Here is a 27,743-nt window from a genome sequence, read left to right as displayed (position 1 = left end):
TTTCAAGAAATCTATTGAATGTAATGTCATGTTAAAATTGTGATAGAAAAAAATAAAATTAAAAATAAATTAATTGACCAAAATGATCACTTTTAAACATATAAGGACTAAAATGAGCATTTTGAAAGTGCAAAGATTAAAATGAACAAAAAATGAAAATGTAGGGACCAAAATAAATATTTTAAAAATATAAAAACTCAAAATGAACCAAAGTTGAAAGTACACAAATCAAAATAGCGTTTTAACCTTTAAATTTCATGTTAGTTTTGCTTTCGAAGTTCATCCAAACTATACAACAAATCGAAGAACTCTTTTCAACTTCTCAATTCTAAGTTTTAAGTGGTTAAAAAATACTTTTAGTTCTACTTTTATTGAAGTGATGATTTAATCCTTATCCTTTCGAATTAATAACAATTAGTTCCAAAATTTTAATATGTAATACTCCAGTCCTTGTTTAAAGTTTGTAACGATTTAATCTAAAAAAATATTGTTAAGATTCAATAAGATCTCTTACATGTACATATCAATCAATTGATGAAACCAATGTATTTATAAATTACAACTAAATCATTGTGTAATAAAAATTGATACGAGACTAGTTGTTACAATTTTTAAAATACAAAGACTAACTTATCACATACTAAAGTTGAGGGACTAAATTGTTACCAATTTGAACAGGGACTAAATCATTACTAACTAAAAGTTCAAAAAATAAATTGCTACTTCAATGTACAAGAACCAAAAGTGGTTTTTAACCTTCTAAAAATCGAGCAACATTTTGTAGTACTATTTCAGTAGCCTCAACCATTGGGCTAGCTTCTAATACATTTTTTTTTTATCCACAAGAATCAATGAAATGGTGACAGTGATATTACAAATCAATAAATGGCATGCTTTAAACTCATCTTTACCATGGTAAATCATCACTACACTTAACAATATTCCAGCATGTGTTTTTATCTGCTTGGGAACAAAATTTAGAATCATTTCTCTACAGGTACAACAATAGGTAAGAAGAAGATCATTTGGCGCGACCTCAAATTTGTCATCTCCTTCATGTACGGCTGCTGGGAAGATCTTCGTGCAGTTGCTGGAAGATTACCTTTAACAAAGAATCTTTACTTTCCAAGATCTGGCTTTTTTAGCCTTTACCCTGCATTATTTTGTTCATAAATGGCTACCAAATCTTGATCAGTAAAAAGGAAAATCCATAACTTCTTTAAAATTGGATAAGCCCAAGTTCTCTATCTCCAACTAAGCAGATGCTCCAAAATGAGTTATGCCAAGACAAGTTCAAGGAAAGGGAGAGAGAAACAGAATAAAAGTACAAAGATGGCATGGCTGGTACCACTGTTGTGGTTCAAATATCATGAAAATGAACCATAAATGCCAAATAAGAAGCCTGAGCCTTTGACAAATGCTAATTCCAATATTCTGAATGGATAAAAGCAGAAGAAATGACTCCAAAAGTTCACCTACCTATCTCTTCTCATACATACTTTCAAAGATTTACTTGTAACTTGGGTTTGTGCATTAAACTGTCTCTACATTGTCCATGAGACTCCACCTTGTCATTATCAAATATCAAGTATCAGGAAGGGTATTTTGGAAATCTGCTTACACAGCTTCCTGAAAGTTATATTCCTCTCTGCTGTGGTATTCAATCTCAATACCAAAAGAGAAACCAGGGAAAGATTCTGATATTCCAACTTGCAGAAAAATGAACAGACAACCCCATGACATGAAATCTCACCTCAGTATAAATAGAGCACAATGGGAGCTTCAAACTCATTAACAACCAAAAACAAAAACTTCCTTCTTAACAGAGAGACTACATTTCCAAGAGCCATGGACATGAATGCGGTGCAAGGAATGGTAGCTGAGAGGCCAGTAGTGATCTTCAGCAGAAGCCAATGCTCAATGAGCTACACAATAAAGTCACTCATATCAAGCTTTGGGGCTAACCCTACTGTGTATGAACTTGATGAGATACCCAATGGGAACCATATTGAGTCACTGCTGCTTCAACTAGGATGCCAGCCATGTGTGCCTGCAGTGTTCATAGGGCAGAAGTTAATTGGTGGAGCCAGAGAGGTGATGAGCCTTCAGGTCAGGAATGAGCTCATGCCATTGCTCATGAGTGCCAGAGCTATATGGGTTTGAAACAAAAGCTGCAAAATTTCAACACAAAACACCCTGAGAAATTTGCTCATTACTACAAAACACCCAGAGAAATTTGCTCATTACTACATATCCTCTTCTCTGTTCTACTTTCTTTTTTGGTTGGTGTGGGGGACTCTTGACTCTATTTTGACTTGCAAAGTTAAGAATTGAGAGCACTTTTTACCCTCTTGTTCTTCATGTAACACGTAATGATCATGTTAAATAAAGAGGGGTTTCCCTATAGCATTTACAAGGGCACATAATGAATCAAAATGGCTCATATTTTCTTTCTTCAATATGTGAACTTCTGCACTTGAGACATAACATGTAACAAACATATGATAGGAAGTGAAAGAAAAATGATGATGGAAATAAGCTCAGTTTCACATTTTTGACACTAGTGACTTTGGGTCCCAATGTCGATAAATAAGAATTTAGTTCTGATTTACCTCCATTCGTAAGAAATAGGACAATTCTTTGCTCCATCTTAACTATTGCATTCATTTCCCATCTTCTACTCCAACAGAAGTCATTTTAAGAAAATGATGTCCCACCATATCCTCTTGATTACCTTCTTCTCTCTCCCTTTTGGATTCTCTCTAGATCCATTTACTCGATGAGAATGACAATTAGAAAAATATTTTCACTGATATTGTTTGATAAGTTCAAAACTAAAACTCTACAGCCTACCCCATTTTTGTTCTATAATCCCTTTTTCATAATTCTCCGTATAAACATCTTTCTCACATGTACAACTTTTCTTGAAAATTTATCTTATTTTTTTGAGGAAAAACGTTCAAAATGATGGCTCTAATAGCATTGAACCAAAGCACCTTACCTATCCCTTCAAAATGGAATCAACATATTAAGGAATTGCTGGAAGATAATGAGATTTGATTCCATTATACTTTCTGCAGAACATATGAAAGCACCTTGGCTCTAATAGCTCTACGTCTTTCACATAGCTACTTTCTTTGGAATTAGAGCTCTAAACTTTTCGCTGATGCTAGCATCCACAGTACACTTCCAAAATAAGAAGGAAAAAAGTCCCAGAATATTGCCAATTTATAGAATTTGATGATCCAGTTTAAATAAAACAAACATCAAGTCATTCAGGCTAGAAGCTGTACCACTCTAAAAAAGAAACAACCAGAAAATCTCTTGTTTATTGAAATTATGCTCTAGAACTTGACTTCCTATGGTTGAAATATGGGAAAGTTCAAGTCTTCAAAATAATTTGGTTAAATTTATATTTGGTATAAAGCTCTTAATAAAGAAATTGAGAAACCAGCTTCAATCTCCAAGTCATAAATTAAACTAAAACACCCTTCCTTCTCCCATTTAAGAATTTTAAGAGCCCAGAATAGTCATCCCCATTTACATCTTTGTCTCCCAAAGGATCCCTCCTTTGACGTGACATTAAGATCTTGAATTTCATAGAAATCTTGGTTTGCACGTGTTCAACATCCAAGCCACTTATCAAGGCAGATTAGATCATAAACTCTTTGTCGAAGATGGGCTTTAATGGTGATAATATTGCTAAAGACAGACCTCTTTGTTCCACCCTTTTCACTTTCAGCTTCAACATTAACGAATGGCCAGGCCATCCTTCAACATAAATGAGTTCCACCATTATCCCACCGAAGTAAAGAAAGAAGAATGTTGGATTAACAAATTTTCTAAACAAAATAGCGAAGGGCCCAACTTGGGGTTATCTCATGAACAATGGTAGGGGAGAAACAGAAAAATGGATGTTACGATTGGTACCCATTCACCAGCAGCTGGTGGTTGGTTTTTAATGATCCAAAACCAACTATCGGTTAGTTGGTGAGGGATGAAAGATGTTAGTTGGTAGAGATCAGTTGGTTTTTCCCAAATTAATTCTCTCACAAAATTTTCCATACACATACTAGTCAAGGTGGAAAATCCTTATATCTACCATTAACTCCCTATATGAATCCTCCCAACCTCCTTCGTAGAAGGTGTCTCCTTAGAAGACTAAAGGGATTTTAGCAACAAAGGGTATATAAAGAAAAACATCTGCAAACGTCAAAGGAGATAGTAGAAGCTGTCGAGGGGAGAGACACTAACAAATTTCTTCCCTTGATAGTCTATAATCTCTAAAATTTAATTCTAGACTTCCATCTCCTATCCTTCAAGCATTATAAAAGAACTCTTCAACCATTTTTATCCAACTTAAAAGCTTCAGCTACACAAATCCTCTTGTCCAATGCATTACATCTAAATTCTCTAAAGAAATTATTACAACAAGGAGCTCGTACGAGGTTTTTAAAATTTTCACGCAACCACTAAAGGGGAACAAACTGAATAGAGAAGGAAAAGAAGTATGATTTTCCAACTTCAGTAAGAAATTGTCTATTTACCCTAAAAGCACTACCAAACTCTAACAAGAACGTTTTTCTTTTCAACCACTCAAGATTGCTTTGGATAACACTGAATTCCATGTGAAACAACTCGTGGGAGGTATTTTCATAAGACATAAAAGCTATAAAAAAAAAAAAAAGAAAAGCCACAGATAAAAAGGAGCTATGGATGAACAGTGGGGCGGGAGAGAGGAGAGCCCTCACGATGTTCTTCATGCTAACCCAAAATAGATTTCTAATAGAGCTAGGGAAGTGAATTTGATAATAGTATTGAATTTACAAGGAAGAGCTACAAAACTACCATACATTCAAGAGGTCTGGTGCTTTTCATAATGAAGCTTGAAGTCCCTACTAACTACCCTCGCCCCAGGTTGTTCTTCTTACTTTCCTTGTTTCACTTATAAATATACTTTTAAGTTACTGATCTAAAAATAAATAATAATAATAATAATACAAAGGAAAAGATCCACATGCCGTTCTTAGCTGCTACTATACTCCATTCCCACATTGTCTGGACCGACACAAATTTCTTCAAGTTCAAGAAAAACGCCCTGGAGACTTACTATTTTTATCAATTTCATACCTTTGAGTTCAACTTTTAATTTAAGTTTAGCGAATATCATCATTTAATCTAATCTTTATTGAGAATCTCACAAAGAAATTACACAACATATCTTTCAAAATCGTTATGAAAACAGTCTTATTCCCTAGATATGATTACTTGAAATGCTACTTTGTTTTTCAATACTTGTATTCCTTTGCCAATTATTTACTGCTTCACGAACAGTGGATTGTGCCTGGCGCATCTCCTCAGCAGAAAACTTGTGTTCAATAATTCCCAAAGGTCCAGGCTGCAAAACCCTTATGACAGTTTCCATCTCTTGCTCCAGTTGCCTGTATGGGAAAGGAAAAACATTAGGAGTTGCCCTGAAAAAACAACTTTATGCTTTTGTTTTTCAAACTGCTTTTAGAAATAAATTTTAGGTGCCTGGCGCATCTCTTGCTCCACTATTTTCTCTCACTTCACACCATTCTCACAAAATATAGACACCCCATCACATCTTCTTAAAGATTGTTTTTTTAGGATAACCAAAAATAGATCCACTAAACACTGGATGGGAACTGTAATTAGAGCATGAAGCTAGGAAGTGTTGGGAATTCAAATCCCTCAGCTCACTTGAGAGAAGAAACTCACCACATCCGATACGTCATAAAAACTAAATACACACTAAATCAGAGTTTTACTTTCCCAAACCCTTAAATATAAAAATCTTACTTAGGCAGCATAAGCGAAACATCAACAATTTTCCAATCAAGAATTACAGAACCTCTCGGTTCAAAGGAAGAGCAGAGCCACCAATACTCTCAAAAGCTACTAGCATAAAAAAAATTACAAAGACATGTACACAAAAAATGTCGAAAATGCAGCAATTCCTGCATTCCTCACCATTTTGTATAGATTAAACAAACCAAAGCTTCTGAAATATCCACTGGAACCAGTAAAGGTTGATGTAACAATACAGTGAAATCATGACGAAAGTTGAACTAATCATTTATCGATCCTAAAATGTTGAATTTACAGAAAGTTTTCAGCAAATAACGACGCCAATAGGATCTGCAGAAACTAGATTTGAGGTATTACCTGAAAAGGCCGGAGAAGGGGATGGAATTTCCCAGTCGAGACAATGAAATTGGCATATCTGAATCCCCTGGTAATGGAATTCGCGGCTTCTTTCGGAAGTATAGAGCAAGGTCCCCTGCTAATGGGTGGCCATGGCCACGTTAACGGACTGTACTATGTAGCGATATGAACGACGTCGTTTTCTTTTTCTGCCATTTAAAAAAGGCAAAATTATATATTATATATATATATAAAATCTTTAACTTTTCTAATCTTTTCAAAAGTTTTCGATCCTATTCTTAAACCTTTCGTAAAAGTTTAAAAAATACGAATAAATTTATGTTAATATTTTAAACCAAAAGTTAATGTGGTAAAATTTAAAATAACCTGACAATCAGACGTTGAAACCTTTTCTAATTTAGGGAAAAGGAGAAATGTGAAAATGTGGAATAAGCTATTTTTTTTAAGGGATATTAAAACAAAATTGAAGAAGCAAATTCTTTTGATAACGAAGGAAGAAGACTTTAAAAACAATCTTGAAGTGTTAATTTTCTGTTCAAAATATTAACAAATAAACTTTTGAAAAGATAGAAATTATTTTCAAATGAATGACAAACTTTGCAATTTAAAACTCAGAGGGAGATGGAGGTAGAGAGAGGAAATCAGGAGGGAAGTCTAAAATATTAGTAGAGGGGTAGTGAGATCATTTGGTGTGAATGTGATATCAGCAAATGTCTATAAAATTTGTGTTTTGAAAAGGATGATTAAAAAATTTAAAAGAGCCGCTTATTTTGTCTATTTTCCCAAGAAATAATGTGTTTTTAAAAAAGAAAAATCTATGAAAAAAATGCCAGGTCATGAATTTGTTATCTATTTAACCATTATTTAATTTTTAACCTAAAAATTAATAAACTATCTCGATAATGGAGAAATTTAGGCGAAATGTTAATTTATGTTCAAAACATTAATGAATAAACTTGTGAAATGATTTAAGTGTTATTTTTTAATTTTAAATTTTTTAAATAAATGGTAAAGGTTAAGGATTTTTATAATTTAACCTTAAAAAAATAATAAAAGGAATACAAAACACTAATGAATAAACTTGTGAAATGGTTTAAGTGTTATTTTTTAATTTTTAATTTTTTAAATAAATGGTAAAGGTTAAGGATTTTTTTAATTTAACCTTAAAAAAATAATAAAAAGAATTGAAAAAATAAATCAACTCCACTGGGGAGCGAACCTGGTTCGTAGACCAACACCTTATCCACTGGGCCATGGAGTCATAAAACACTATATCGTGATTTTTTGTTTTACCATAAATGTATAAACTAGCCTCCTTCATTTGGTCATTTATTTTTGAATGGGAAAAGAAATTAAATTTTCCCCTAATATTTAATTGTTTATCAGGTATATTAATTTTTATCCAAACTTTATTTTATCAAGTTACACTTTGGACGTGAACACGTATCACAAAATTTAGAGATAATATCTTTGGAGGGTTCTTTTAGAAACTTATTTATATAAATGTCTAAATTTTCTTAATTTTACACTTTTGGATTTCTGCCGATAGGATTTTATTTTATTTTATTTTAACTAAGTCAAAACTCGCGTACAATGTCTGCGATTTCTGTGCAAACGTGTATATTTGACGTGGCAGGTGACTAGGCGGAAGTCGCGTCATCTTTTAATTTATATATTGTTATTTTATTAATATTACGAAATTTAATTAAGATGTGATTATTTTTTTTATTTTTTTGTTATTATATTTTAAATTTTGATTAAAATGTCATTTAAAGCATGAAAGTTTGAAATTAGATTAAAACCAATTCGATGATTAAAATGTCATTTAACTCATTGTGCTTCATCATCATATGTTCTATAAAATAACATTTAAATTTAATATAAACTAAATCGATAAAAAATTATTAAATTAATAAAAACATAAAGTCAAGGTATAAATTACATGAAATTCACAAGTTTTGTCATTTATTTTGCCATTTTGTCATTTCCGTCGCCAAATACATGACTTTGAAACAAAATCCAAATTTTGGTTTGGGATTTAGAGGTCGCTTCTAAATCTTGGGTATGGATAATTAGGATTTTTTTTATAATTTTTGTGTTTTAAATTATTGCATTATAGGAAGATGTCCATAGGTAATTCGTCATCTATTTTTCAAATATACGGAAAATTAATATTATACAATTTATTCTTTTTTTTAATCCTAATTTTTTAAAATAAAATTAAAAAAAAAAAGAACAAAGGGATATTGGTGGGAAGTCCCATGCAACTCCTAAATTCAAAAATATAAAAAAGAAAAAAGAAAAAACAAAGTAAGTGGAGGGCGAAAAAAAAACAAAGCAACTTCCAAATTCAAAATAAAAATAAAAGAAAAGAAAAAGAACACACAACCGTCAGTAGAGACGTGGTTCGATTGGAGCCACGTCAAGGATAAGTCGCAGCCACACGGTCATTGACTGAGATTTCGACATTAGTCGCGGACAATGGTTGCGATTTATGATGAAATCGCAGCCCATGTCCGTGACTTTGGTAAAATCGCAGCCTATCCTTACAATTTATCTACCCTATTTTTGTAATTACTTTGAAACATACCCTAATTGTGTTATTTGTTTTTAAAAAATAATTATTTAAAAGAAAAATCCATCTAAACCAAAGAAAAATAAAGAAAATTAACATAATATTATGAACATAAAATTAACCTAACATAATATTATAATAGTTTCATTATCAAAGTCATGATAAAAATACATTATAAAAGTCTAGAATAAAAATAAAACAATGACAATTATCTTGGCACGACCATAGGTATCCCTCGAAATGACACTAAAATCTTTGTAACAACATTTTCTGTAATAATAAAGATTATTGATTAAGTATAATACAATATAAAAGTTCAATAATAAACTGAAATCTTATTATTGGAGAAGAATTTCATACCTCATTTTTCTTAGCATGATTGAATGTCAAAGAAAAAGATATCTTTTTGTAAGCATGGTTACATATCCTAAAGTAAAAAATAATTAGTGAATGATATTATGAAAAATAAACATGATTTTTTCACTATTAAAATGATGCATACCTCGTTATCGTAATCTTCCAAAATAGTACTTAGATGTTTAATCATTTCTTTTCCATTAGTGGTACCGTATGACATAAAAGAAATTATGAATTAATATACACAAAAAATATATGTTAAATACGAAACATACCTACCATAATTTGATTGATTATCTAATTTTTGGCATACATCAAAGCTTCTAATGTTTTTGGATGGAGTCTATTACGATGTGTGCTCCAAGTCGACCGCTTGTACCGAATGCAGACTCTAATGCAACAATGGACAATGGAATAACCTATATATCTCTAGCAATTTGTTGTAAAATTGGATATTTTACTCCATTCAATTTCCACCAACCCAAAATCTCAAAATTAGATGATCGGGGTAAAACAGATTCCTCTAAATATAGATCCAATTCAGTCTTTCTACCAATTCTATCCGAACTTGAAACAAACTGAATATACTCTTCACAATCATCTCCCAACTCTTCCTTATATTTTACCTAATTAAAATTTGTGGAAGAATCATGACTCTAAGAATAAGCATTGACTCTAAGATTATGTTTCATTTAATATTCCTTCACCAAATTTGAACAAAGAATTTTAACTTTCTCGACCTCAAGAAAAGAACCATCTCCATAAAACCGAGGAAAGTAAAACTCAATCGATTTCATCTTTAAATGTGGATCTAAGACTGATGCTACTGCCATTACTCCATGAATTATCGTCCAATACTTGTCAAAATTTGTCATCAGTTTTTTAAGTTATGCTCCTAATCTCTTCAAATAAAATTTAGTTGGCTCAGAAATAGATAACTTGATTTGACAAATTTTTGGGAAAAATATATTTGCAGCATATATACCTCTTTTGCCAATATCCAATCTTGCTCTAAAGTCAAACATTTGTATTTCGACTCCCATTGTTTCAATCGAGGAAAAACAAACTTATAATCCAAAGTTGTAGCTAAGATGAAGTATGTAGAATTCCATCGAATAAGACAATCGAGTGCTACAAGAGATTTGGAACTCATAGAAATACAAAAAATTTGTTGCTGTAGACTATGTATTTTAGTCCAGATATAATTTTTTTCTTCACAAATGTTAATAAAAATAATAACAAAAATTTAAATTAAGAAAAGAAGACAATTTGTGTTTTTTTTTTTTAACAAAAGAAACAAAAAGAAAAAAGAAAAAGAAAAAGTGAAACAAAACCGAACAGACCGGTTCGATTGAAAATCGGTTTGTCCGACCATGAATATTTGTTCGCTTCGCTTGTCCATTTTCACGAACCGAGACCATCAATTCAATAAAAATAGTTCGATCTTCATCTTCATCCCCTGAATCGAAAAGTCGTCAACTGTAAGGGGAAGAAAAGTTCCAAGCCAGTCCTGTCCCAGAATCACTGTCCGCTGTACTCTAATCTCGTTGGGGCAAATTAAATAGCAGATCTGAAGCGCACGCCATTGAATTTTCAATCATCTCTTTACAAGATTTCTCCGCATATTCTCCCACGGCAAGCATCAGGTTCCGCCATTTGAGATCTGCTTCGACTTCAGTGGCAGAATCTTTAAGTTGAACTTTGAAGTATCTCTCTCGTTGCTTTTCTCTATCACGTTGTATTGATTAACTAATTCAACTCCATTTCCCAATATCTACTGTACCTTTTGTTATACAGTAGTCTGCAACGTACCCACATTTTCGCTGGAAATTATGATTCCCCCTGTCTTGGATTACTAGAGAATCGTAATGCTGATATTGTGTAAACAAATAAGTTTTAGCCGTTGAAGTTTTAGGAACTCTTCCAGTTTAACGATCTGTTTTAAAAATGGCTACTCAATCAAATTGTAATCGGGAATGATGTTTCTGTTGGCAGAAGAAAGTATATCGAGTCTAATAGCTGTGAGGAGACCTGGAGTCATTGCTTTATTTGATGTCGATGGGACTCTAACAGCTCCTACAAATGTAAACAAAAGACGTTCCCTGATGCTAGTTGATCCATTGAATTATCAATGTTATCGTATCAGTATTCAGTACACCCTTCGTAATACATTGTGTAGGTGTATGTACTGTTCTATGGAGCATCGTTTTAAAGGAAAAAGTTCGGTACAATTTCAGGGATTTTGTAATTTATGGGGAATCTCCGAAGGGTACCTAAATCACTTGATTGAAAAGCAAATATCTATGTAGAACATTTTCCTTCTTTTTAAATTCTACAGGTTGTTACAGTTGGTGCTGTGGGAGGATCTGACCTTTCAAAGATTTCATAACAGCTTGGCAACCCAGGTAAATCTTGATTCTTTAATTTCACGAACAAGATGTAACTGTGGCTGACTTTCAAACAGATCGTAATTTTTTATATGCATCAGTATCAATTTCCCTCATGTTCCTTGATTATTATGTGCCATATATGATAATCTTTCCTTCATCTAAAATAATCTAGATAATCGGTAATCTTCTACCTTATTTTTGTCTAAGTTTTCTTTCGTCATGATCCCTTTTTATATTAAGCTTGTACAGGGCATTAAATAGAGAATGTTATGATTGTAGTACTGTAATATAATAATCCATGTCTCTTATGCAGTTATTCATGACTATGATAATGTATTCTCCGAAAATGGACTTGTGGAAAATAAAGATTGGAACCTCATTGCCATCCGGGTACGGTTGCAGCTAGATCTAGATTTTATACAAATCGGTAGATGTCTAATGGGTGATGATAGCCTTGGGGTGGGGTGGGGGTGGATTTCAACGTGGTGAGATCCCTGACGGAAAAAAACAGAGGGAATAGAGTGACTAAAAGTATGCGAGATTTTAATTCTGTTCTTGCAGAGATGAGGCTGGAAGACATCTAGATGAATAATGCCACCTATACTTGGTCTGATTTCAGAGAACAACCTTTCTTCTCCTGTATTGATAGATTACTGTTCACTCAGGGCTGGATTCAAGCGTTTAAGGAAGTTGTCCTTCAAAGATTGACTAGAACTACCTCTGATCACTTCCCTTTTCTTCTCTGTTCGGGTTTCCAAAAATGGGGCTCCCCACCCTTCTGTGGCTCTCACACCCCTAGTTATCCGAAATTGTTGAGGATTGGTGGAAAGACATGAATATTTCGGGCTGGCCGGGCTATGTCTTTATGGAGAAGCTCCGTGAACAGAAGTTGAAGGTTTGGAATAGGGACATCTATGGTTCCATTGAACAGGAGAAAGTGGACCTCCAGTCTAGAATTAGCTATATGGACGTAGAAGAGGAGAGGGGTGTCTGTCCCCTGACTTGTTCACAGAAAGATTAGGCCTCAAAGCATCTTTGCTAGAAGCAACAATTAACGAACAAAGAAAATTGGCGCAAAAATGCAAGTTATAGTGGCTGAAGGAGGGGGATGAGAACACCATTTTTTTTTCCACAAATGGGCCTCTCAAAGAAAGTGCAGAAGACGTTATTTCAGTTCTAGAAGACAGACTTGGAAACCCTCTGACTACTGAAGCAGAGATAGAACTAGAGATCATAAGCTTTTTCAAATCACAGTATAAGGCCAAACAGGGCATTCGGTACTGCTTTGGTGGGATAGAGTTGAGTGGCACCCTTTGAATTAGCAGGATAGTTTTGGTTTGGAAGCCTCGTTTACTGATGAGGAAGTTCATAATGCAATTAGGCAACTTGACACTCTCAAGTCTTCGGGACCCAACGGTATGACAAACGAGTTTTTAGAAAAAGTCCTGGAACACCTTGAAGCTAGATCTCATCAGCGTGTTCCATGATTTTTTTAAAAAAGAATAATCAACCGAAGGACAAATGAGACCTACATTTTCCTTATACCGAAAAAGAATAAAGCTAGCTAAGTCAGTGACTTCTGCCCCATTAGCTTGGTCACCTCCCTCTACAAGATTATTGCCAAAGTCCTCGCTGAGAGGCTCCCCAAGGCTGGCGGTGGCAGGATTCTTCACTTTGATTTCGTACATGTCAGCATACTTATTACCATATTTGGAGGCGCGCGGGATCGTCCTTGGACCGTGTTCCCCCAACCATTGGCTCTTTTTTGTCATCATGTCGCGTGCGTTTCAAGGCGTCCCTTATAGGCCATCTGACACGTCATTTCACTCATCTCCGAATACGGAGCGATGCGCCCTTGAAAAAGCAACACGTGGTCGTTTGATCTAATAGCTGGGGGTTACTCCCTTCTTCCTTTAAATTGAGAGTTGGTCCCTTCTTCAGTCGTCATCGTTATTCTCTTTTGCTCCCCTCTGGTTCATCCATTAACTAAGAAGGAAATGTCTGGCTCCTCCAACAGTAATCTCATTCGAGTGGACACTCCCTCGGAAAATGGCCACATCTTTCCTAAGGGGATCCCCTCGATGGGAATGAGGATTCCTTTCTGTCGGATGAGGAGAAAGAGGAGAATGACGCTGGAGAGGAGGAGGAAGACTACCAAGTTTCCAATGGTGGATACCATTCGAACAAGGAAGATGATGCCGGGGAAGAGGCCGAGGGAGGTTTCGAAGGAAGAAAGGAGAGAGAGCCCTCTAATGCACGGGCGACCTTTCTAGACCCCCGGATCGTTCCTTCGTGGGATCCTCCTGAACTCGAAGGTCTGAGCAGGGATGAACTCATCTCACGCATCTTTGGACTGGAAAAGGAACTTCACCAGGTGTAGGAGGAATTGTGCGATGCTAAGAATGGTCGTAACTTTGCTGTTGAAATGGTCTGGGAGGTCTTCTGAGGGATGGAGGAAACGGAGCAGGCCTGCCAGTCTCTTTTTTGTAGGGTGAGGGGCCTAGAGCAGAGGATGTTGCGAAACGCCCCTGCGCACTGATCCCGTGGATGCTGCTCCATTTTGGTATTTTCTCCTTTTTTTTTAGTATCCCTGCATATTTTGTAGCGGAGGCGCCGCTTTTCCTTCATATTTTGTAATGGGTCTTGGGGGCCCCACAATCCCCACTTGAGATTAATGAAATTTTCCTTTTTCAATTTTGTCTTCTTTACTTTACTCACGCTTCAAGACTGTATTGGTGTGAAGTGACAGTTTTGCCCAGAAGAGGGACCTCCCCCTCTGGCTATAAAAAGGAGGAGAGGGAAGAGAAGGCTTCTACCCTTTTTACATTATTCCTTGCATCCCCCAGTTTCTCCCGTTCTTGATGGCGATTTTCCCAAGCCATCGTGACCTTTAGGAGTGTGTCTGCCGCCCCCTCCTGATTTGGTCTCGTTTTCGCGATCGTAAGTTCCCAGACTCCGAACGCGTGCATGTGGTGGCCAACAAACGTGCCCGCCCCGTGCAACAGCGCTTTATGGGTCTCCTCCTTGACTCGATCTAGATCTTCCCGGGTGATCCCAGTTTGGTAATTACTCAGCCTGCTCGACGTCTCGGTGCTGGTTTCTGAATCCAGGCTAGAGACAGTCGGACCGTGTCTGGTGCGGTTTCTGTTGAGCTTATCCTTGAGGTCTCTCGAGCCTTCGGGAAGTCCTAAAGACGCCTGGGGGTCCTCGTTTCCAAGTCTTTCATGCGTTGGGGCCCGAGGTTCCCCCTCAGTAATTCTTCATTCGACCGCGCTTCATTTGGAAGAGGGAATGTTTCACGGGTTCAGTCATCCAAGATCTCAATCAGCCTTCCCACCTGGAAAGTCACTGGGCGTGGGTCGCCCTCATCTCGCTACGAAATCCAAAACTCTCTTGGTGGGGATGTCCCACCTTCCTTTTGCTGAGATGTCCTACTGGGCGGAGCACGTTGACAATGTCTCGGGTCCCCTTTGCCTTTTGCGGTGCAGGGGGAGTCGAAGCAGGCTTGTCAATGGTCTTGTCACACGGACGCTCCTCGTCGAAGGTGTTTTCGTAGGACAACTCCTTGTCGGAGATCATCCCGACGATGTCTTAGTGCGAAGAACTAATTTTTATTTTTTGGCTTTAAAACGTCGCTCCCCGCAGATGACGCCAACTGTTGACGGTGAATTTTGGTAGAAGGCCATGTGGTACACGGACGATCAGTCCTGCTTGAGACCCAAGTGACCTGAAACCAAAGAACTGGACGCCGGTGCGATGTCCCGCCTTAAATACTCCGACGATCAAGTTAGTAATCGAAATAGAAATAGGAATAAGACACCAAAGGTATTAGTGACAGGTTTTTCACTTACTTGGTAAAGATGAAGGTCTCTCCTTTTATAGCCTCGGGGGCCGACCAGGAAAGACGACGGTTAGAGGTGGCAGAGACGTCGCGCGCTGTAGTTCAGTTAGAAGGTAACGTGTTTTCGACAGTCGTGGAGCGGCACTGCCACCCGCGTCTCTGGGCACGTCGCCTGTGGCTGTGGAATGTGCCTATGGTACCGACATAACACGTTCCCAGCTACAGAAAATAACCTAGTCCATTGTTAGCTTGACCATGACCATGAAAATAACACCACGGCCGTGGTGTTCATGAAAGACAACTAATGGACAAGGTTTGACCGTGGTTAAATTGTTTGCTTTACCATGGCCTTGAAAGTTAAGACCACGGCCGTGAATTAGATGTACTTTACGTTCTGTCCAAGTTCATGGTCGTACCACGGCCATGGTCGTGGTCTTGAAATTCGACAGAATCAATATCATCGTTCAATTTGCACGGGGATTGAAATTCAACAGAATCAAATTCACGGTCATACCACGGGCATTGACTTACGTAACTTTTGACCCACAAAAATACTCATAAAAGTTCATAAATTTCATTCACTCCAACTACATACATCATGTTCTGGATGAATCGAAAACAATATTATGAACCAATAAAAAACTAACCTCGATGAAAAATTGACTTCCTTTAAGGTATTCAAGATGTGAAAAATGTTGGAAAATGTAGGGAAGTTCTCCAAAAAAAATGTGAAAGATGTGCATGAGGACGATAAAGACTGAAACATACTTTTATTCTCTGCAATCTGTGCGAATGTGTGGGTAATGATAGTAAAAAAATTTGGTGGGAAATTAATAAGTTGGTGGTACTTTAATAAATTCATGATCATGAATCAAGTGGAACTCGCCATAGTTTTAATTACACCAACTTACGTGCCTAGTTTAATTAATTTAGAGGTATATTCATAATTACATACTATCTGAAAAATGTCAGAAAAGTTAAAATTTGGCCAGTTTAGTCAACTTCTATAATTGAGGTCAATTGAGCAAACTAGAAACTTTTTTAGGTTTGATCTTTCGAATATGAGAAAAACACTATATAATCAAACATAGATCTATACTCTTCCCTATCAAAATTTTGCCTCTCGTATGATCGTCTAGTACAGTCATGTTCACGTTTCAGGTGGTTGGATTGGCGGCACTGAAGAAATACGTTGCCCTTCTCCGGGAGGCCGCCGCCAATTACTACGGCGATCTCAAATTCTCGCGTTCATCGCCACCGTCGCTCACGCTAACAGTCTGTGGGCCGTCGAACAAAGGCCACCGCTTCGTGGCGGCGGTGCAATTGTTGGAGCCATTATTCAGCGTCGTCTCCGCCACCGACGACGGCGATTACCGTTACCAGTTTCACCTCGAAGAATTCTTTCATGCACTGAATTGCACGAAAGATGATTTTTGCTTGACCGCCATCATTCCGGAATCCGCTGGGAAGGCCAACTTCCTATTTTGCAGTAGTATGTATATTCGTTGTTTTTTCCGAGTAAAATTTTATCTTGTTTATTATATATGAACAAATTGAGTTTGCTTTGCTGGGAAAATTTTTATTTTATTTCTTTAGGGCTCAATTTTCGCATTAATTTGCTATGTTTTTTTGCCTAAATTGGATACACAATTCAAACATATTTCTTATTTCTACTCGGTCATACTGCCTCAGACATTTAAGTTAAAAGTTTAATATGAAAAAAGATCGGGTGGTTCCGGACCTTAAGAACTTTAGGGTCTTTAAGGTCTTCCCGTTTCTTTTTTTTTTCCCTCAATTTTCTTAAGAAATTTAAGCATTTTACAATTAACTATGCTTATTGTTTCTTATTTTTTTAAAAACATTCTAATAATTATATATAAATTTTGGAAACAATTTCTTTTTTCTTGTTCCCATTTACCATTTGATTCAAAACATAAATAAATAGGACTCATGCAATTCATTAACAAAAATAATAAACAATGACAAGAACGTTTAAAAAAAAGAAACAATAAAAAAAACACAATAACGTTACCAAACGAGTCCTAATTAATTATCGATTTGTTTCACTTCAGGATTACGTGGCGAGGAGCGATGTTTCTTTTCGTCGAAATTGAGTCCTCCCGATATCGAAGAAGTGGGCAAATTTGGGTACAAAGGAGGGTTTGTGGCAATTGATGCTGAAAGATTCAGAGATATTGCAAAACATTGTCTGTCTACGAGCTTCCAAGTAATTACTCAATTTCTGCATTACAATTTAATACAAACATGTATATAGTTGTGTTTAAATTTATGAAACCTTAATTTACACAGTCACTGTTACTGCATAATCCTCACAAGTGCAGTTTGCTGTTACAACAACAACATGCCACAATAGTCCCATCCTTCTTACTGCAAAGGTAATTATATAACTTAATATCCCTTCTCTTTTCTAGCCAAGACAAATCTCGTCTTCTAATCAACATGAGCTACTTTTGTCCAAAAGGTCCAAACGAACATTCAGTTAAAAATTGAGATTCAACTATCCCTAAATATCCATTTGAAACTAAAAGGTTTTTCATAAAGGTAGATTGTATTAAGAATTAGACATGAGTTACTTTTTTTATTGTCAATTGATTTTGAGATGAAACTCGCAGGACCGAGAGTGCTCGACAGGAGGTTTGAATGGCGTGGTCCAATTCTCAATCACTATGAATCCTGTGAGTTTTTTCGTGGGTGCATCACATTTGACCAAATTTGTGTGGTTCTTTGGGTCAGCTGATTGGAAAACTGTAGTGATTCGCTTTATTGGACAGCATGCTCACGTTATGGCCTATTATTATTCCCCACGTGGGTGAGAATTTTCATTTTTATTTGGCGAAAATACAACATTTTGAGTTTTAATTTCATGATTACCACCCTTTTCCAATTCGATCCGATCCATTCATTCGTCGAGTTATTTACTCGATCACAGACATTTCTAGAGCACTCTAACAGAGGGGCAAATAGTCAATTTTGAAAGAACTTATTGTCTAACCTCTCTCAGATATGAATCTATTGGTATCTCAATTTCAATTCAAATATGAGTTTGATTCACACTCCATGTTCTGAAAAGAGTAAAAAATGGAATCTTTGAGGACAGATTTGCTTTCAAGAATCTGGATATTCTCACTTTTGTGTCTATTTAATTTGAATAACTCATGGTATTGGTGAATGTTTGCATACTAGCAATGTTTGGGCAACTGCAATTGACTTTTTCGAAAAAGTAATTTCACTTGGGAGTAATTATTTTAAATGGTAGGAAATAACTCTCAAAAAGTTTATGGTGTCCTTGATCAAATTGAAAATTGAAGTACAATTTTTCCTCATTTTTACTAACAATAAAATAAATACACTAATTATTATACAAATCCTAAAATCTAGCTTAAAAAGTCAAATAACCAAGTCAAACTTCTAATAACATAGAAATTCATATCAACCCATATAAATGTTTGAAAAAAAGTTTCATTTTACCAAGATACTTTGGGGAGCTTTCTTCCCAATCCAAGATAATCCATTAGACATATGAATAATAACAAGTGGGAAAAGAAAAAAGGAAAATTCAGTAAAGAGAGTTGTAGGTAAAACATGTCGCTATAATGGCATTTATACAAATAAAAAGTGAAGGAAGTAATGTAGCATTCAAGAGTTTGCTGTCGCTGAAATACCCCGACAACGTTATCGTGCCATCGGCGATCACTCGAGCCAGAGTTCCAGCTTCTGTGGAAAGTAGGCCCCCATTAAAAGTGCCACTGGAAAGCCTCGACGACATAACTCGAGAGAGAAGTGATAGATTTACACCTGCATCAGTTTAAGTATTGGTTTAACATTTAGAATGAGTGTTTTCTAGTTGATGATTTAAGATGACCACAATACCTTCAAGAACTTCAGCAGCAACAAACGTGATTAGTGCTGAGCAGACATATTGAGGTACTGAGTAAGGAATCAAAGTATGGAAGCTCAATATTATGCCTATGCAAACCAAAATTTCAGATGCAAGAAGAAGTTGCCTACAAGAAAATCAATAAGTTATACATACTTTGCGAAACGAAAAAAGTGATGCAAATCACACAAACTTGTATATGTTACTCTGAAACTTTCTGAGTGTAATTGAAAAGATGAGAAAACCTCTGCAACCAAATAAATAATTTAGTCCATGGACTTTGATGATTTAATCAATTTAGTCTCTAACTTTACTAATTTTAATTATGCTCTTGTACTTTGAATTATAATTAAATTTAGAACGTTGATGCAACATACTTGTTAAATAAATGTTGGTCGATTTGACATAATGTGGTATACAAATAGTAGGATCAAGTAAGTAGTTAAATAGACTTAAGTTTCTCGCACAAGAATCAAGGTTTATGAGCCACTTTAGTCTCTTTAGCTATCCACTTGTGCTGTTATTATGTCTTGTCACGTGATACCAAATCGCTCAATATTTATCTAATAAGCATATCACATCAACATTCTGTTGACTGTGCTCAAACGATCTAAAAATAACCATAAATTCAAAGTTTATGTTATTAAAACTTCTTAAAGCTCAGACAGAATCAAGTTCATGGACGAAATTATAATTTAAAGGTGAAATAAAGTAAGTTCAAGTGAAGATAGATTATATCAAGTTTTTGTGTACCTTTCTTCAAATAAGTTACTAAGGTAGTTGCCAACGATGATGTTTACAGGGAGCACTGTCAAGCCAAGGCATGCGAGAAAGATTGCGACATTGGAAGTTGACCAAACGAAGTAGTAGCCAGTGATTACAGTTGATTCAGCAAGTACAATCTCCATCGCATATTTTAGCATAAAATATACAAATAGTTGAACCTGAAAGTATATAACATTGTGTAGATGGAAGTTTTAGCATCATAATTATTTCGGATCAGAACATTTGAATTGACTTCAACACAGGAAATGAAAGAAACCAAAAAGATAATGAACATCCATATGAAATAAAATTGACCATGGAAAAGGTTAAATACGATATAGTCGTTTCATGATGTTCATAATCCTAGAAAAACAAATATCTAGATCTCTTATCAGTTGATACAACAGATCAAATGATTAGAAAGCGATCTCAATCTCAATCCATCTTGATTTTCCAACAATTAGGATATCTTTTATATGACTTTGAAATAACGAGAAACATTTATTGTATTAAAAACTACTTTCAAAAGAAAATAAAAAATTTTTTTTTACCCAAAAGTGCTTCTAGAAAAGACATTTGACTGAAGGTGCTACTTTCAAAAGCCATCCCAAATCCGCTCTAGTGTCATCTTTCCTTGCCTAAATTGATAAGTCATCAACTAAGAGTTGTCAATTACTGTCTTTTCGAGAAAAATTATGATTTAAATTAGGCAAAGTACCCAAACTAATTATCCTCTAGTAAAGCAAAGCATGTATTCTCTCCTTTTCCCACCTCCCAATACATAAATAAAACACAATGATAATTGCTACTACTATGACCAGAGCCCACCCCTTGACACAAGAGCCCTTTATCAAGGGATTAAAACCCCAAGGAACGAAATATATGAAAATTGCATCGAAGTAAGAGAAGTAATAATGTACTCGACCTTGACAGATGGTGTAAGTAACTTATAAGCTGACATAATTGAATTGACTGGTTTGCGATTTCCCTTATGAGATTCATCATCATCATCATCACATTCTTGGTCTGCACATTCTTGTTTACCATCTTTGTCTAATAGTGGTTGTATACAACCATTCTCCACAATAAGATTTACCGTTTGCCCTACATCAGATTAATAATCCATTATCAAATTCTATGATTCTATCTAAAAACTAGCTTTATAGAAGTTGATAAATGTTTAAGAACTAAGGCTTTAAAGGATCGAATGTCATAGCAATTACTGCTAGAGTTGAGAGATTATCAAATTGGAATGAAAAGCAATGCAACATAAGAAAAAGCACCAATCATGAAAAATAGACGAAAAACCAAACAGGAAGTTTATAGTTTGACAAACCAACATTGGCTTCTGATGGCATGAGTGATAGAGGCTCTTTGAAACAAATGCACAACCATACGAGATAAATGAGCCATGCAAGAGCCATGGCCCAACCAGGCAAAGTGTCCTCATTAAATGTAATGGTTAAAATCTTGAAATTTCTTCGAAAGAACCAAGCAAGAGCTGGGCCACATGCCATTCCCAGTGCACTTGCACTAACAAATCCAGCAGAAGCTTGCATTCGTAATTTTAATGGCACACAGTCTGTAATATAACGCCGGTTGACTGCTCTTGCAGAACCCAACCTAAAATGGTCAAAAATAACTGGATTCCAAGTTCAGAAGAATTAAATAACAGACAGCTCACATATACAGGTTAGAATACAAATTTAATGCTAGAATTTTGACAGATTGTCTACCTAGTCCTTTAACTTTAAAAAGTTTCAATTCCATCCCCAAAATTTTGAAATTGTACTATGTAGTCATCCACTGTTGACTAAATGACGTGGTATGCCTATTGGATAAGTGTTTGTTGATTTAACATTTCAGAGAGAGTACAACACCTGCAATTACCTTTCTTAAAGCAATAATATCAATTAACTTTTATAGATCATGCCATTCAATTTTGTTCCATTGTCCACTTTCTTCAGTCATTTTTTTGCCATTTTGTGCCAAATTAACCTATTTTGTTCCATAGGCATGCATCATCATCATTTAGCTAGTGACATAAATTAGCTAGAATCAAAATAAAAAAATGTGGGACATAACTAAATGTTTTCGAGTGCAGATTAAAAAGACGCAATTATCAAAGTTAAAGAGACTAAATTTAAATGCTCAATTTCGGAGTAACATACCCACAAAGAAGACGGCCAATGAGAAGAATAGCGATTGACTTGAGATCATATGCCAGGGCATACAATGTGTTACCCACCACAAGAATAAAGCTACTAAACACCAGTGGCTGAATGTATGATCTGTTTGACCAAGAACTGAAATAAACTGAAGAAAACACTTGTGCCACAGCCATAGCTCCAATTACAATGCCACAGACAGTTGCTGCAGCTCCCAGGCTCATGGAGTAGTTGTCTGCCGTTGGTACAATGATATATGTATTTACCATATACAAAAATGTGCTTGCTAAGTTCAAAAGAAGTGACATAAAATGATATCTTTGATCAATTTCATTCCCAGCGGAATCTGATAATTCATCTTCCAAAAGCATGGCATGCTTTCCCAAAAATTGAAGAAAGTTTGTTGAGCTTGATAATCTGTTTAGAGCTGCTTTTATGGAATCAATTACAGGGTCCTGCAAAAAAAAAATCTTTATTGAGGAAAATTCCACTTATAAATAATAAAAAAAGTAAACTACTATGAAGTGAATAAATAAGTATGAAATCTCATAAAGATTGATAATTTATCATTAGATTGATAATAAAGTGAAAATCGTAAATGCTCAAATTATAGATCCCTTTCTTACCTTCTTTAAGACAACATATTTCATATATAAAATAAATCGTGATTCCAGGACATGTCACCAGTAAGTCTTAAGAATTATTTACATCAAACATAACATGCTTCAAAATTCTTATCCCAAATTTGATCTTCTTTTCTCTAAAGATTAAGTGATTAATAAACTACTTTTGGTTAATCCCAAACAAAAAAGAAGCTGATATTCATAACATACTCTCTCTCCCCTTCAAATAAAGATGCATTTAACATCATCAATTGAAAGATGCATATAATAGAAGTAAATATTCTATTTCCCTAAAATAATTAAGTTCTTGAATTTTTCATAATAATCTTCCAACTGAAATATGATTACAGAAATACAATTTGAAAGTGAACCAAAATGATAATGATAATTATCACAATGCATATACATTCTAACGGTCTGCAAGAAAAAACCTGATGTGGAAGGCTAAGTTGATCATATATCGAGATGTAACTCCCCTTATGATCGTGAAGCTCTGCAAGATTACGAGATATGGCACCAGCAACAGCACCTATACCCTGAGCAATTAGCTTCTAGCTATTAATGCTTGTATGCACCATATAATTACTATCAAAAAGCTCAAGCTGCAACTAATAAGGACATAGAAGAGACCCATAATTTCAAGGAACTACCAAATCAAATGTTACAGAAGGAAAAGGGGAAAAAAGTTAATTTGGGCATGTTACCACTTGCTTAAAAACTTGTTTCAGTAGGGAATGAGGATGGTTAGCACGAGTTTTGACATAATAATCTGTAAACTTGTAGCCAAATCGTTTATCGAACTTTTTTAATATCTTGCGTAGACCAATTGCATTCATCTCCACAAAAGCAAGAAGCCTCAAAAGATCTTGGCCAGCTGCTCTATATTTTTCTTGTAGTTCATCAACTCTTGTTTCTCCCAGCTGTTGGGAGAGGACACCTTGCTCTTCACCAAGACTAGATAACCTCCTTGCAAGTAGTCCTTGTTGCTCCAACAAAAATAAAACGATCTTTTCAATCTGTAAAGCAATTAGTATGCCATTATTAAAATGAAAAAAGCCTGAGACGATTTAAAATCTAGTATAATTTTAAGGTCAAAGAATTAGCCATTGGCCTCCATCTGAAAGGATTCAAAATAAGTTACTTTAAAAAAAGTTGCCATAAACATTTGTGTTAAGGGGCTGCAAGTCTTCCTCTAATATCAGGGGTCTTTCTTTCAGAACACCTTGGGGCTACAAGGTTCATAACCACTTTTCTCAATATAGGATACTTATAAAGGTAAATTTAATATGGCTGATTTTTTTCTATTTTCCTACGAGACAAGAGAAAGTCTCAACGGATCCTCGCGCGCTGGCATACCTCTTCTGTGCCAGTTTTGCAATAGCACTGTGCTCTAGCTAATTTCCACCCCTTATCAAGTGTAATTTTGTAACATAAAATTGTGCCTAATGGAATTGACTTAGCATCAGATGTGCCTTTATTTTTCTTCCAAAAACTTGGAAAAGTAATTTGTAGATAATCCAATTGCAACAGCAGAAACTTATTACTTGTGCAGCATATAAGATCAAATTGCAGCATATATTGTGGTCACTTAGGAAATGATAACCGGGCTAAACCAATTATGATTAAATGTGAAGATATATGTCAACATGTTACTATGGCACAGCCTTCGTGTATTTCTCGATACAGCCATGGTGCTTAAGGTAGAAACAATGTCAGTGTGATCCTTAATGTATGTACGCACTTACCTGAATATCTAATAATCTTGAGAAGTCCCCAAGCACATAGTGGTGATTTTCTGCTCCAATCTCTATTTGTAGTGTGTATCTATTAACTTTCTTCTTCATTAATTTATAATTGATATAGAACCTGCAATAAGAAAAATAAACATGTCAACAAATCTTGATGGTACTTGCACCTCTAGTAATATGTAATATGATCAGTATATTTCATACGAACAAATGTCCAGGCACAGGATGATTAAATACCCAATCTAGTAGTTCTTTTTTTTCTTTTTTAGTACAACATGTGGGGATGGGATTCGAACGTACGATCTTTTGATCGGAGATACATGTTTTTACCAGTTGAGTTGGGCTCAGGTTGGCTACCAAATCTAGAAGTTAACAACTATCTAAAGTAATATTGATAAAAAGTAGTAATACACAACACAAGCAAGACAAGAATACGCGAGTATCAAATGGAAAAGCTAGACCAAGTTAATGAAATATTAATATTCTCAATTTGGCTCAATCAAATGCAATTAAAGCTTTTCCCTCAAAACGGGCAGCCTATATATTGCTTAAGTTCAAAATTCTAGAAGGACACTTGATAAGCATTTCTCCCAAAAAGTACTTACAAAAAAAACGCTTCACTTAAAAACATCTCAAACTCACTATAAATATAAAATCATACACTGGAAAAACGATAAATGTGTGTTATTAACAAACAAGTAATGAATATATTAGTTGAGCATAGACATACTCTCGCCATTCTGGAATCTGCGATTCTCTCAACTTCTTGCCAAATGCGACCATCCTTCAGACAGCAAAAATAAACTCGCCATTAAACATTGACAAAAAGAAACATGAAAATACCCTCTTCACTTTTCGGAAAGTATTAAATGTAAACGTTCATACTTCCAGTAAAATGCCAATGTCTGTTTCGCCAGGTTTGCTTAGTTCTAATGATCCGCAAGAAATCAAGACGGAGAAAGAAAACTCACAACCAAATTCGCTATCGAAGACCCATTTCCTTGTTCTACACAGTACACACAATGCCCAACAGGAAACAAGATTGGGAAGAAAAAGGCTAGAAGATTTCGACAAATGGGTTTGTGTGAGAAACATAGTTGGGATCGTTGTTAAAAGGAGATTGAGAATCAGAAGAAGAAATTTCTTCATTCTGCCGTCGCCTGAGTCTCCTATTCGTGCTTCCGGCATTGCCCTGATTGGTAAAGATTCATGAGTTTTTTCTTCATTTCCCCAACATTGTTCTGTTGTATACGGTTTTTTTTCCCCTTCTTTTCCATACTCTGCATCTGCCCCCCAATTCTCTGCTCTTCCAGATTCCTTTCTTGCTAAAATATTTAGCATTGAAGGATAGTACGTGACATATTTTGGCATGGTATGGCATCATATTGTCTGCTTCAACCTACAGTTGATTTTTGTTCCATTCAAAAGACCTCGAACCAAGGGAGATCCCACGAATTACACCATAACTACACTTTCTGAGACTCATCACTTCTTCTTTCGACATGATTCACCGACACAGCTAGGTTTAGATTATGGCTTTGATACAACTTGTTAAAGATAATGGTAGGACATAGTTCTCGCGATTTTGTTTTTGGTTCCATCCAAAAATCTTAAACCAAGGGAGATGATTGTCCTATCTATCGTTCATTTCCCTAATTAATCTGAGATTTTGTTTGCAATCAGCTTACAGACCCAACATAATCCTCTCTCTCTACAATCATTCGGGACAATAAAATAAGTACTTGGATAATTGTTATTGTTTCTCCGCTTTTAAAATGTTTCTAAAATTATGTATAAATTTTGGAAACAACCAAATTAAATTAATTGTTGGCAACATAGATAAAAAAAACATATATATACTCTTCATTAGTTCTCTCTCTAAAATGCATAATAAATATATAAAAAAAAAAAGATAAATTTAACATTAAAAATTGAGCATTTATATAAAATTTCTACTTTTATTAATCTAGAGCAAGAAATAATTTAAGTAACGTTTTTCTGAACTGAAAATGAGGAAAAAAAGAATTATGAATGCCGATGATGCTAAGAAAAATGTTCATCCTTCAAAATATAAATGAAAATAAAAAATAACCTGCGTTAAATAAATGAGTGATCTCTCTTCTGCAAAATCTTGGGATATTAATGGAGGACTTGCAGTTCTCTCGAAGCTCTGCTTATAGAGAGTGAAAGTGCTTCGTCCAGGTCCACATATATATATATATATTAAATATATTGTTCATAGAGAGTATGGATTTTATTTTACACCTCCAAAATTATTATTATTATTATTAATATTTCTAATGTCATTTTAGTCTCAGCTTTGTTGATTTTTTAAGAAGTGACTATTTATGTTTTTAAATTTTATTTTGTGTAAAATATATTTTTAGTCTATGAGTTGAGAATAAGCTCCTACTTGATAAATTTTAAGGACGGATAGTTTGACATGAATAAAAAATAGTATTTTAACAATATTTTTTTTAGCATCCCGACATAGAGAATTGGACTTTCGACCTAAAAAAAATATTATATATATTTTTATTTTTTTGAAACAAAATATTATATGTATTTACTGGTAGATTTTAAAATTAATTATAACCTATGGTAAATGTTAGAATTTTCATAAACTTACACAAAATGAAGGATAGATAAACCATTTATAATAGCTTCTTTATTTTTTTTTATTTTTTTATTTTTTTGCTTTTTTCTTATTCTTCCTCATCTTCTAGTATGGTCTTAAAATCATAGATCATTTCTGAATAATAACTTTAATGTGGACAATAACCCTAGTTTTTACTACTCATCCCACTATATTATTGTGTTGATTTTGAGTCTCACCCTACCATATTCCTATTTATTTTTGGTTAAATTACAAGTCTAATGAATCCTTGAACTTTCATAATTGTATCTAATAATAGATTTTTAAACATTAAAAATACCTAAAACGTTCAGAGACTTATTAGACACAACATTGAAAGTTGAATCTAATATATAACTTTTAAAACTTCAATGACCTATTAGACGATATGGGTGTTTAAAAAAACCAAAAAATCCCATCAACATATGGATTGAAAACTATTTGAGTTTGATCGGGTTCACTTTTTTACCTAATTGGATAGAATCCACCAAGTTGATACAGCTTAACCGATGATAATATATAATCATAATTTTAATAAATTTATTATTAACTTA

General features: G+C 34.9%; 3 protein-coding genes and 2 pseudogenes across 12 annotated transcripts; 2 read left to right on the top strand and 3 right to left on the bottom strand.

Annotated features, from left to right (window-relative positions):
- Nucleotides 1–688: 688 nt before the first annotated feature.
- Nucleotides 689–6,348, bottom strand: LOC148210450 (uncharacterized). 2 transcript variants are annotated; one of them, XM_088126635.1, is made up of 3 exons: nucleotides 6,190–6,348; nucleotides 5,269–5,441; nucleotides 689–2,050 (listed from the first exon to the last, which is right to left on the bottom strand). In XM_088126635.1, exons 1-3 carry the CDS (start codon nucleotides 6,243–6,245, stop codon nucleotides 2,025–2,027), a joined length of 255 nt encoding a protein of 84 aa, XP_087982761.1. In that variant the 5' UTR covers nucleotides 6,246–6,348; the 3' UTR covers nucleotides 689–2,024. The 2 variants fall into 2 exon arrangements, with proteins under 2 accessions (XP_087982761.1, XP_087982762.1); XM_088126636.1 differs by having other exon boundaries at nucleotides 5,296–5,441.
- On the top strand, nucleotides 1,774–2,163 carry LOC148210451 (monothiol glutaredoxin-S1 pseudogene; annotated as a pseudogene).
- Nucleotides 6,349–9,418: 3,070 nt separating the features above from the next.
- LOC148210449 (zinc finger BED domain-containing protein DAYSLEEPER-like) lies at nucleotides 9,419–9,954 on the bottom strand (annotated as a pseudogene).
- Nucleotides 9,955–10,534: 580 nt separating this feature from the next.
- On the top strand, nucleotides 10,535–18,257 carry LOC111025689 (uncharacterized). 8 transcript variants are annotated; one of them, XM_088126706.1, is made up of 7 exons: nucleotides 10,535–10,767; nucleotides 11,117–11,205; nucleotides 11,301–11,526; nucleotides 11,825–16,844; nucleotides 17,425–17,579; nucleotides 17,663–17,748; nucleotides 17,986–18,257. In XM_088126706.1, exons 4-7 carry the CDS (start codon nucleotides 16,499–16,501, stop codon nucleotides 18,011–18,013), a joined length of 615 nt encoding a protein of 204 aa, XP_087982832.1. In that variant the 5' UTR covers nucleotides 10,535–10,767; nucleotides 11,117–11,205; nucleotides 11,301–11,526; nucleotides 11,825–16,498; the 3' UTR covers nucleotides 18,014–18,257. The 8 variants fall into 8 exon arrangements, 7 of the variants coding, with proteins under 7 accessions (XP_087982832.1, XP_087982830.1, XP_087982829.1 ...); XM_088126704.1 differs by having other exon boundaries at nucleotides 10,535–10,827; XM_088126703.1 differs by having other exon boundaries at nucleotides 11,117–11,526.
- Nucleotides 18,258–18,816: 559 nt separating this feature from the next.
- On the bottom strand, nucleotides 18,817–26,750 carry LOC111025688 (SPX domain-containing membrane protein At4g22990). Of its 2 annotated transcripts, none has more exons than XM_022303583.2 (11): nucleotides 26,647–26,750; nucleotides 25,285–25,338; nucleotides 24,552–24,672; nucleotides 23,511–23,822; nucleotides 23,238–23,342; nucleotides 22,187–22,638; nucleotides 21,352–21,638; nucleotides 20,941–21,119; nucleotides 20,004–20,194; nucleotides 19,244–19,377; nucleotides 18,817–19,168 (listed from the first exon to the last, which is right to left on the bottom strand). In XM_022303583.2, the coding sequence occupies exons 2-11, from the start codon at nucleotides 25,335–25,337 to the stop codon at nucleotides 18,930–18,932; spliced, it is 2,073 nt and encodes a 690-aa protein (XP_022159275.1). In that variant the 5' UTR covers nucleotide 25,338; nucleotides 26,647–26,750; the 3' UTR covers nucleotides 18,817–18,929. The 2 variants fall into 2 exon arrangements, with proteins under 2 accessions (XP_022159275.1, XP_087982773.1); XM_088126647.1 differs by having other exon boundaries at nucleotides 19,029–19,168; nucleotides 19,244–19,300.
- Between the last annotated feature and the right edge of the window lie 993 nt (nucleotides 26,751–27,743).

This window comes from Momordica charantia (genome assembly GCF_013281855.1).
Source record: "Momordica charantia cultivar OHB3-1 chromosome 7 unlocalized genomic scaffold, Mcharantia_2.0 BLBB01000007.1, whole genome shotgun sequence".
NCBI lineage: Eukaryota > Viridiplantae > Streptophyta > Magnoliopsida > Cucurbitales > Cucurbitaceae > Momordica > Momordica charantia.
Note: the sequence above shows the minus strand (reverse complement) of the source record. Positions and strands in the feature narration are given on the sequence as shown.